General features: G+C 36.3%; 1 protein-coding gene across 1 annotated transcript; it reads right to left on the bottom strand.

Moving 5' to 3' along the window:
- Positions 1 to 3374: 3374 nt before the first annotated feature.
- Positions 3375 to 4373, bottom strand: LOC115764300. Its single transcript, XM_030707234.1, has 2 exons — positions 4243 to 4373; positions 3375 to 4186 (listed from the first exon to the last, which is right to left on the bottom strand). The coding sequence occupies exon 2, from the start codon at positions 4174 to 4176 to the stop codon at positions 3589 to 3591; it is 588 nt and encodes a 195-aa protein (XP_030563094.1). The 5' UTR covers positions 4177 to 4186; positions 4243 to 4373; the 3' UTR covers positions 3375 to 3588.
- Positions 4374 to 12667: the final 8294 nt, after the last annotated feature.

Genomic DNA, 12667 nt, shown 5'->3' with positions numbered 1-12667 from the left:
AACACAAACACAAACATAAACAAACACAAACACACATACACAAACACACACATGTACACCTTTTCAATGTAGTAGTTATTTAAAAAAATATATTTAAAAACGTAATTATTTAATGCAATTTAGCTTGAAAATCTGCATAAAATATTTAAAACAAAAACAAGCGCAAAGAAATGCAAAAAAAAAAAAACACAAGAAATTAAAACAAACAAAAAACTTAATAAGAAAGAAAAATACAAAAAAAAAATTTAAAAGAAACAGCAAATTGTGAATGCCAATAAAATAAATTAAAAAAAAAAATAAATTATGCAAGTGTACGAATAATAAAAGAACAATGTGTGTAAATCCAGACGCAAGGTGGCGCCACATAAGTTTATTATGTCTCAAGTGTGATGTTGCGCTAATTTTTGTATTAGTCAAAAATAATAACAATAATAATAATTGAAAATATGTTCTCCTGCAGTGTGAGCATGAGGATTGCTTGGGGGAGTGGAGTTCAAAATTGCAAGCTGAATATGCACAACAAATTTATGAAATTTGTGAAAGAAATAATATAAAATACATTGCGCAATGTGCGTATAAATGTACATATATATTTATATATATATTGATACTTGTTCATGTCGCAAAAATACCGTAAATTAATTGAAAACAAACACACAACAGGAAAATCAAAGAAAAAGTGCAAGCAGCAAAAGCAAATTTTTAAAAAATTAAATAAAATATATATATGTATATATATATATATATGCAAAATAACTGCCAAGAACTATTCGAGTTAATGATGTTCTCTAAGTAGTCGATAACTAAATAAATGAATAAAAAAAAAATATATATATATATATATATATATATATATATATATATATATGTGTATATACTATATATATATGTATATGGGAATATATTTTGTGGTCGCATTAACTAAAAACAAATGGAAAAAATAAATAAATATAAAAACGAATGTCGAGCATACAAGCGCTGATAAGTAAAAATCATACAATAAATTGTAATCTCTTCAAAAATTTTGCCTCAAAATCAAATTCAACAATTTTTGGGTAATTGTTTTAATTATGCCTACAGGTTGCAGTACTTAATGCATTAAAACTGTAACAAATTCGGCAAATTAAACATTATTTATCTGGAAATCATATTTTCATTTGGCATTCCAAAAATGAGCTAAGAAAAAAAAACCCAAGTTCAATATTCAATCATTTGGCAATCATTTGATCTCCTGTTTAACAATTTAAATTGTTTACAAAATTTAAAATCTACATAAATATTTGAAGTGTATTTTATATAAATGTGTTTAGATTATTATTTTTAAGCAAAGAAACAATTAAAATTAAAAAAAAAAAAACTGCTTCATTTAAATGTAATTGGAGTTGGCAAAATTTGCATCAATTAGGCTGAATTTTGATCAAGAATATATATACATACTTTATCGTATTAGAGATGCCAATCGCAATGCATCTCACATTATTTTCATCGCGTTTGATTTGTGCAAACATCAAATACATGATTATATATTGTACTTATGTCTAAACGAAGCATACTACTTATGTCTTATCCATACAAAGCAAAAGATCTGCAAATCGCGATCTTATCGCATTGCGCATAAACATAAACAAACGATGATATACATACACATATAGAACTATGTATTTACATGCAAACGTGATATAGTAAATTGATGTATTGATGTAAACCTAAGAGATATTATATGCACATATGGCATATCCATGTGACTGCAGATTATCCTCAACATCATCGAGCACTGGATATTTAGTCATATTGTGAATGAAACCACCTTTGACATGTGCACCGCGCAGTGTACACTCATATTCGTATTGGCACACAGTACAGTCGACAACCAATATAACGCACACTCCCACGCCACACCACAATCAAAACGACAAACAATATTAAAAACAGTTGTGTTGGATACACGATAGCTATTTAATTTGCAAACAGATGAAATTCAAAAATGGATATGTGCATAAATAAATATATATTATATATATAAATATATCTATATATATATATATATATATATATATATGTTCAGGATTGCAAGTTTGAAATAAAGCGCATTTCTAGCTTATCTCATGGCATATATTTTACTATGGAACTGGGTTAGCTCATCATAAAAGTGGGATAATGCTCAGATAACAAGCTGATATAAGTATATAGAAATTGTATATTTAATGGGCACATACACACATACAACAACGGACAAAGAGCACAGGTGAGTGAACTCACCTTCTAACGCACAAACTTAAGATTGTGGCTCCTTGAGAGCGACGAGACTACAAAGCACATTCAGGATAACTGGGCACATGTACTGTCTAAGTATATCAGGCTTAAAGGATCTTAGAGCAGGGACGATCCGTTCTGCAAGCACAAACAAAAAAAAGAATATAGCCCGCTAGTTCTATATGAATATACTTATCATAAGCAATATATTCAGTAAAACGGGCAATTATAAATACAAAATAATTTTATTAAAAGGCTTGCAAAGATTCACGTTCTAAAGTTTGAGGGAGGGCGTTGGTTCAAACCGTAAAACGAACTACCGATAATTTTGTTTGGCTTTGCAGCTGGAATAATCGAAATATAAACAAGAAAGTAAGCGCATATACGGTACACCGAAGATTTAATACCCTTGAAGACATTTGCATTGCGATGTTAATGGTGAGTTTAATAAAAATATTTTCGTAAGCAGAAGATATTGCCATATACCTTTATACTTATAAATGCCGAGTTGTACTTAGATTCGATCGATCGTTTCTATGGCAGCTAAATCATATAGTGGTCCGATCCGGCCAGCTTCGACACTGCAATAGCAAGTCGGACCTGCAAAACTGAAAGGCGAGTTCGCCTGGGAGCAGCAGACAGATGGAGAGACGGACATGGCTATATCAATCTGATCTATAACATATATACTTTATGATTAGAGATTAGTGGTTATTTGGGATCAGAGATGTTCTTAGAAACATTGCCTTAAGCCCATAAGTCCCAGACCTAAGTTCTTTAAAAACGAACAGGGTTTTCAAAAAGCAAAACTATATATGATGGTTGGCCAAGTGATTGATTGATGGGTATTGGAAGGATTGGCACTGGAAGGATAACTGCTTGGCCCTTACCTCATATGATATTGCGGCTGGGACACCTGTAAAGATGGGCCAAGCCGATTCAATCCAGTCAAGGAGACCCGTTTATCCACAGTTATGAATTCGGCTGCATCTTGGCCAAAGAAAAACAAATGCGATCAGCATCTGTAATGGAAGCTGTTAAAAAGTTGCCCATGACTTGTTTTAAGAACTTACCACGTGCCTGGATAGAAAATAAACTACAATTATTAAAGCACAAATATGTAATGTTCGTCATGAATATGGCATGAAATTTAATGCAAGCTTAAAAAAACGATTGACAATTTTTGTACGAAGCTCAACATGTTATTATTGTGGGTGGGTGTGGGTGGTTGGTTGTGTGTGCGAGTGTGTGGGTGGTTGGGTGTATGGTAGGTAATGTTACTGTGCAGCAGCATTTCATTCAAATGTGTGGCGAACAATTGGGGCAAACACAACACTACTTCCACTTGTTCTGGCTGTAGTCCCACTTGGATGACAGGCCCGTTATTGGCTGCATTTGCAAGCCAATTATGCGACGCAGTTGCGCCTGGCGGCGCTCCTCATCAAAGGTTTCTGGGAGTTCATCGTAGATCAAGTTCACCGCAAGGGTCAGCAGAATGCTAAGGGCAATTGACCATAGACCGATGCCGACAACCAGCTTCCATTCGGGAGTAAAATGTTGAAATTCCGAATAGGTCTGACAGAAGCTATGGCGATATAATGCCTTCTTCTCCTGCAACGACAGCTTCTTCCAGTCGCTCAGCTCCTTTTCGCGCAGCGCACATATCTCCGGCGTCACCTCGCGATACCGTATGGCCGGAAGTGGAAAATCGGCGCAATCAATATAAATGGGATTGCCATTGACGCCATAGCCCACGTACTCGCGTTCGCCGCTCATACAACGGGTACCATCATGATGGGTGAGCCGGCGCATCACAGCCGGCAACATCGTCATCCGGCCAGCACTCGGACGACAGGCAGCCGCTGCAGCTGCAGCTGCAGCTGCTCCAGGCACACGCAAGCCAGCGCAACGCAGAGAGTTCATGATGGAAGCACTGCACAATGCAAGATCGCAGACATATGTGAGGTGTGAGGTGTTTCGACGGCTTACCTGAAGGTTCACTTTCTACTTTTGTACTAGCAAATCGAAATTTTGTTGGCAATTTGTTGGAACAGTTTTCGAATTGATGCCCTGTGCTTCAACTACAGGCAAATAAATCTTACTGACTATTTGAGTGTGTTTTTTTCTCCTCATCTGGCATTTGACAGCTTGCTAGGGTTGTCGTCTCTCAGACAGACGCGCAGGGCCTTCAGCTCTATTTAATCAAAGTCGGCGAGGGGTGCCCAAAACCCAACGACAAAGTCGCCAAGTGTTGACAGCCAAAAATGGAAAACAAAAGGAAAAACCATATTCACAAACGCACACACGCACAACTTTACATTTCTCCAACAAGGTTGCCTTTTCAAGCCAAGTCAAGTGGCAGCGAGGCAATGAAATGAAATAAAATGAAAAGAATAGGCAGCTAATCCTTTTGACAGCAAGACCCAAGTGGTTGGAAAATGAAACTATAAAGAATGAGTCCGTGCGCTAGGCAGGACACAAAAAAAAAAAAAAAAAAAAAAAAATACAAAAAATAAGAAATAAAGACATGTGAGGGACAGTCGTCAGACCTCCACCTTCCCCAGCTCCGAAACAGTTGTCAAAGTTCCCTCAATTCTGACGTAGGTCGATTTAATTTGAAGAGATTGTAAAGCTGAAATGGTTGTATCTGCCTGTCACACGCCCACGTGCCACACCCACCCTTTCCAACCTCACGTCAACTAAAATAAGGAACTGGCCCCATACCGAAATATAAGCATTCGTTTTGTCTTTTCGTGTCCTGTCCCTTTTATACCCTTGCCGGAAATTTCCGTGCTCAATTCAAGCAAAACATCATTTTAAAATGTTTTCCTACATATATATATATATAAAAGAAAGCCCGCCGGAATAGAGAAATACATCCTAGAAAATGTATAAATTATTATAGAAAAATAGAATTTATAAATATTTTGTTATAAAATCAGCTAAAAATATTACGTATTATATGAAAAGTCTTGCAGGATTCAAAAGACGACAAATCTTGTTCTGTTTATGATATAGGAAATATAATATTTCATTCTCGAGTTCTAGTTGTTGTGGTCAGATTCTATTATACCACCTAAATACCCATTTTCCATGGGAACAGTGCAACAGAAGTGTCAAGAATGTTTAAGGACGAAACTTAACCCTTTACTTTCACCCACACAACTTAAGACTCCGTATTTCCAATATCGGTTAAACGTATGCTAAGTTGTTGCTTGCATAAATCCTCGAAACTTAGATAAAATCCGATCGAATAGTAATACAAAAATTACATGCAACAGTTTTAAGCAATTTGGGGTTGGAATTCTTAAAATTCCCATCTCTGAACGAAAGCATCAGACTTTAAACTCGAAATGAGTGGAAAATGGAAACTTCGCCCATAAGACCTTTGAGCCCCATTTTTCACACTTTGCGAAAAGTGTGAAATACGACTAAAATAAATTGTCTTAAGGAAGCCAATCGAAGGGCAAATAATAAATGTGCATATATCTATTTTTCGTAAAGTAACTAAGTAAGTCAAAATTTAATTTCCCAGCTCTTGCATTTATTTGATATATTTTAACAAGTTTTCGTTTTTATTTTTTAAAATTTCTTTCGTTCTAAAATCTTTAATATGATGAGAATTTGTATTATTGTGCTCTTCATATGATTTAAATGTAGTTAAGAAAGAGGTGAGAGCATTCTAGTCGGGAGTGCCCGACTAGGGGATACCCTAAGCCATCTGCTACCAACACTAAATGCTTATGCAAATGTTAAAAAAGTTACTTCAATGCACAAGACTCGAACTCGCAACCCCAGTTTATCCTGCCACCGCCTCATATTTCACAGCTATACCAAGAACCCAGCTTCGATATCAAAAAACAGGATTTCGATACCGAATTTTATCGATTGCTTTGAAACGGGTCAAGTTATCGATTATCAAAAATATACTCGTACGGAAATGCATATATGGCCAGATCGACTCGGCAATTGATGCCGATCAAGAATATATATACTTTATGGGGTCGTAAATGCTTCCTTCCATTCTGCTTGTTATTATACACTTTTGCACAAACTATGCTCTATTCTACGGTATACAAATTTTAATTACACTAATTATACATTTTAACTATTTCCAGTGTAAAAGTTTCGCAGTAAACAAGTGAAAATTAGCCATAAAATTGCCCGCAAATAAACCGAATGAATGATGCAGTCGACGCGCAAAGTGAGTTGAGGGAATGTAAAAGTTCAACGGGTATTTGCGATTGTTGAGTTGTTGTTGTTGTCAGCTTGTCTGTGTCCTGTTTGATGTCCTGTTTGGTTTTGTAAGCATTTAATTAATACTGAAAGCGACAGATAAAGGGCTTAAATGGCCAGTTCAGCGCATTTTACAACGAGCCAGTGGTCAGATCACATGAAGTGCAATGCACAGCAGGCCAATCATATTTTGCTGCATGTCCAGCAGAGGGACAAGTTGCAGGCGGATGGCGGAATCAGAGCTACAGTCAAGGCCTGCCTGTCATCACTTCAGAGTCTAATGGGAGTCAACGCGAGTCACAGAGTCGAGCACAGTTTAGTGCAGTTAGTTGACAGTGGACTGACTGAATGACTGACTGACTGACTGACTGACTGAATGAATGACTGACTGCCAGCGAGCAGTGCCCAGTTAGAAGCCGTAGCTGTCACATGCAATGCGCCATCATTCACCAGGCCGGCTCCATGGGGGTGCGTCTATGCCACTCCCAAATCATTTACTCCTCTTGTGCATTTTGGACGTGTGCAGTTGGTGGCTTTTAAGTGCTCTGTATGGAATAATACTAATGGGTATCTTAGCTCGATCGTGACGTTTGGTTGCAGAGAGGAATACTAATGTACTGCATAAACTAAATGCAGTTGCGAACATTAATGAAGGCAGTTAACGATTACTTATACCTATACTATATTTTATATATACCTATACTTTATTTGTTGAGAAATTTGTTTTAATTAATTATAGCCTGGAACTGCTATTAATTAATTTTATAACTATTTAACTTTTATTCTATATATTTATATTATTCGGAAATATTTAGTTTTACCTTGAGTAATACTTTTTCAAATTGCCTGCAATAAATTCTAATAACTATTAAATAACTTTAATGAGCTTTTTACTCCAATGTCTAATGACAGACTAATATTGTATTGATTTGATGGAAATATCTTAAGGTAGAAGAATAAAAGTAAAAATAAAGTAAATGTATTTATAAATAAACAAATACGAATTTCAAAACTTTCAATCGAAAATATCTATATCACTTTCACAATGATTTTACTTTGTAGAAGGCCATAATAGCTTTCAGCTCCAATATCTGGGCATATTATCCCACGTAATGCACATTTTTGCGCGATTCAGGATCAGGCACCATTATACCCGCGGCTTACTGCGATTGCCGACTACAGTCGGCGGCGCTTACATTAAATCTATGTGTAAGAAAAAAGCATTGCTTCCAAGTACCATAAAGTGACAAATCCATCAACGGCTCGAAAATGAAATGATGCGAAGCGTGAGCAATTTGTCTCGCATGAGGGCCAAACGGAATTCCAACGAGGGCTGCCTTTTTTACTGTGCGCTTCGTAGCGAAAAAAGTACTTCAACATTTCATTGACAGCAGCTTTTTTTTTTCTACACAGATCCATATTTTTTTTACATCCCTTTTGCATGCATTTGAATCCAGACTCCAAGCCCAATAAATATTTTCTCATTTCGTGGGCTTGCTCTTAAACTATGTTTCGGTTTATACCTTGGCACGCCACTTTTCTTACAATTTGTAATACCTGTTATCAAATGGTTTAAGAAAAATGTCTGCTATTGGAAATGTCAAATCGAAGCTGATATTATGCAGTGTGTGCCACGGTCCAGAATATCAAAGGCGACCCTCGCATACGCCAAGCTGTGTCAATTGAATTGCCAGTGCGATGACGGCTCTGGGGAGGTACTTGCTCGGTTGCGGTCTTTTCCCACAATGGGTCTGCGGCTTGCCAACGTCGAACCGTTTTCCACATTACCGTGCAGTATGTGGACGCGCTTTTCCGTAAAAGCTTGCGCCGCATAAAACTGAGTCTGTGTCCTAAAACCGGAACTCCACATCGAACTTCGGCCAGAGATTTCAAATTTCTGCAGGCACACGCACGGGCTAGCAATAATAAAATTAATAAAAATTAAAAAAAATTATAATGTGCATTCATATGAAGAACGCCCCAGCCACTGGATTTAGCTAACCATACTTGCTAGATTCCAATTTCGGGTAGAGATCGAAAATAGCCCGCAACTTCTATATAAAAATAAATACGTCTTGCCATATTTTCAGAAGAACGGGCAATCATAGAAGCAAATAGTATTACTTACTTTACAAAATTGAAAATATATATCAACATAATAGCAGTTAGCTGGTTCGAACCATAAACCGAACCAATGACAAATATTTCTTTAGTTTGCAGTAAAATACTATTATTTAATACTTAAGCTTAATACTGAATACTTGAATAAATACTTTGTGCAAAAATACAAATGCGTATTTTATTATTATTTATTTATTAAAGGACATTTCAAAATATTATACTGTAAATAGCCATAGCTCTGCAAGGGTATTCAGTCTTCGTTACGCGAAAGATAACTTTTTTTAAGCGAAGTGGAAGTGGACCGTAGAATGAAGTTGAAACCTTAAAACTTCCAATTGAACCAATTATATTCTCGACTTCCCGACAGCCAATACTTTAACGAGCTTATCAGTATTTACTGCTCGATGGTTTATATGCGCACAGTTGAATATTGTGAAGATATATTAAAGGAGCATTCAGGTAACTATCAAATATAAAAGATTTAATTATGCTCGCCATACATTATTTTAATTGGCATTGCGCTGACATTGACCCGAAAGCGCAGTTCTTAAAGCTATTATATATAAAGTTATTATTATTATTAAAGAGTTCTTGTTCGGTTCTTGTTCCTTGTTTGCTGTTTTCTGTCTCGACTCTCAAGTAAAATAATCCATTATGATAGCTGTGTTATACTTTTTAGAAGTTAACATAATGATGCTATGTGGGTTTCGGCGTTTTCATTGTCTGTGAGGGATTTCCCAGCATTGAGCTCTGACAGAACTTTAGAGAGTTAAGAAAAGGAAAGCTCTGAAAAGCATAATTCTTATTGCTAACGAATGTAGGACTATAAAATGTTTATTGTACGGTTAAATAACTAATTACAATATGTTTTTCAAAAGTTTACGGCAAAGTGCTCGAACAATTTAAATAAATGTTAAAAGTTGAATTTATAAATTGTTCATGCATATATAAATATTTGGTTGCGCGCAATTTATTTATGCGTTACGAGGTTGGGTTTTATTGTGCAATATTTTGTAAATTTAAATTGAGCGTAAACTTCGTTGGCTAACGGCGCATTATTTGCCAATTCACACACATACCTGCACAGCTACACACACACACACACACACACAGACACGCACACACACATGCACACGCATACACACACATAAATTGTTCATAGTTATTTTCCACACCCTGTCAGCACACAGTCCAGAGTGCAGTTGTGCAGATTTGAGCTATGTTCGGCCATAAGCCGTTTATGCCCTTGATTTATTACGGGGCAACAAATCAACAAGCCAAATGATCCACCAGCCAACAGGATGCCCACAACTCCGACGGCTGCCAGCGGACCTTATATATGGCAATATACGCACACGCACACACATATATATATACAACTATACATAGTTTAAAAAAGTACACAAATACATAAATAACGACAAAAAGTGTTCTAGTCGGGAGAACCTAGCTAAGAGATACCCCTAACCCAGAATCGAGCTGCCAGCATAGAAGGAAACTACACACACATGCACACACATTCACACACGATATAACTTGGGTGTTTATTGTTCGATCTTTGTAAAACTTTCAGGGCATAAATATGGCATCCAAATGTGTGTAAATACCAAAGCCCAAGGTTAAGCCTCGAATGATGAGGTTTTTTTTTTTACAACTTTGGCAGCAATGGAGGATGGAGCATGGAGGGTATCTAAAAAGTGATGTTATTCTATGTTTGGTGTCTCAAGCTTTATAATCTCCAAGAAAATGTACAAAGCTTATAAAATGTTTTAAATTATCGATAACTTACCTAATTTCCACGCATATCCATTCTTACCGATTGCTTGGAATTGGGGCAAGTTATTGATGATTTAAAATATGTTTGATCTAAGCGTAAGTGAGTCCACATTCAAAATTGCAAGTCTTATAGAGCCTGAGCTAGACGCTTTCTTACGGACCGACAAAGAGACAGATATGAATATATATACTTTAAGGGCAAGCATCCCTTTGCTTGTTACATACATTGAAACAAACCCATTATACCTTTTTGACAGTTTTCAATAAGTACAGGGTATAAAATCGTGTTGCATGCGCATTTTTAATGCTCTATCGATGGTGAAAGGGGCGGAAGGTTGAAGTGGGAGTGGATTGAAAGTGAGTATGATGCACAATTGGTATTGCATCAAAATTGGCTGCCCTTAAACGTTTTAGATATAAACAATTATCCAGGCCAAACCATTTCTGGGCATAGTCTTGGAGTGGTTGAATTTGTCTGCAAAAATTGCCTGGGGCAAAGCTCACACCCCATCGACAGGCAAGGCAAAACAAAAAAAACGCATATGCATAGTGAGTAGTGGGGCTGGGCTGCCTGTGGGAGGGCTGGGTGTTGTCTGTGCCACAGCCCCCATCCACAAGCAGTCGGAGCTGCGAAAAGTGATGATGACATGGCCCAAATGGAAGTTTCGTGTATGTATTATAACTTCTTTAACTTGCGCTGCTCGTTTTTATACACACTTCTCTCCTGCTTTTGGTTTTTACTTGGTATTTATTTCAATACCCTTTCAGCGGGCATTTTCATTTCGTCACCTAAGGAGACATACCCGCAAATATAAATACATGTCCTTTGAACCAACCTCCTCCTACATATGTCTTCCCGACTTCTTCCTGCCTGTCTTTCGGTCTGATAAAAACAGTCGGTCAAAAATAAAGCTTTGGAAAAAAAGAATTTCTATGCCCCATGTTAACAGGGTATAATCTAGAGCGTTTCGTTATTTGTTTTATTTTCTTCGTTGCCTTCGCTTGCTGCACTCTGAAAACATAATCCCATATTTAAATGCTTTTAGTACATTCGAGGATGTGATAAGAAATTCATTAGTATTTAGTCCTACTAGGTGAACTATCATGCTAAATTCTCTAGCTGGTCTACCTCTGACCCTGAGATTGAGATGCCAGCAAAAGCGTCTTAAGTTAAGTTAAGTTAAATGTAATTTGTTATGCGCTATTTTTGTCTTGATATATATGTAAAAAAGTACATAAAAATGCAGAAACATGATTATATTAATCTCTAGACAGGAGTGTGGCAGACTGTTGTGTATACAAGTCACTGAGAACAAAGCATGTGAAGAGCAAGGAGGAGTAAGAAACAGGGATAAAAAGAAAAGAGAGAGAGGGAGAAAGCGAGAAAATGGAAGACTAAAAATGGGTGAGGGAGAGAGAGAGAGAGTGAGAGAAGAGTGCGATAAAGAGCGCTAATTAGAGCGAAGGTATGAACAGAGAAAGGGTTTATTAAATCCCCAAAACACTAGAATTTTTGAGAATCGTATAGGAGGGCATTATTTAAATAGTAGTTGACTATGTTTGGTATAATACAACATGCATATATTGACACATGCCTTCTTAAACACGCGTATAAGTAGATGTATACAAACATAAGTACATGCATACATGCATATATACATACATACATACACACGCACACACGGAAACACATACACCAACAAGTACACATTAACTTAATTAGATTGACACCAGAAATTTTTAATATTACACTTACTAAAAAAACATGAACACTTGTAAGCCTTAAAAATGCGTTATTTTTAATTTGAAGGGAATATAAACTTGACCTAAGTGTAGCATAATAGAAAATGCATGCTTACATATGCACATACATATGTACATATGCACATACACACATACAAACATACACACAAACATACATTCATACATATGTACATGCATACATGCATACTTACATGCATACATGCATACATGCATTCATGCATACATACATAATACATACATATACAAACACAATAACTTTATTTAATTGAGAACACAACTTTTAAATATAAGTTTTAATATTATTTTAATATGGCATAAAAGCCTGTGAGCCTTGCTTGAAGTTTTGAGAATCGAGTATTAAGGCATACACTTGAGCTACGTGTGGTATAATTGAACATGCTGGCTTACATAAATATGCATGCATACATATATACATCGATACACACACAAGTAATCTTTTATGAACACTTATAATTAAAGCATGTAAGTCTATAAGCACTTCATGAATATGTGAGAA

The sequence above is a fragment of the Drosophila novamexicana genome, unplaced genomic scaffold (genome assembly GCF_003285875.2).
Source record: "Drosophila novamexicana strain 15010-1031.04,08,12 unplaced genomic scaffold, DnovRS2.1 tig00000820-arrow-pilon, whole genome shotgun sequence".
Taxonomy (NCBI): Eukaryota; Metazoa; Arthropoda; class Insecta; order Diptera; family Drosophilidae; genus Drosophila; species Drosophila novamexicana.
Note: the sequence above shows the minus strand (reverse complement) of the source record. Positions and strands in the feature narration are given on the sequence as shown.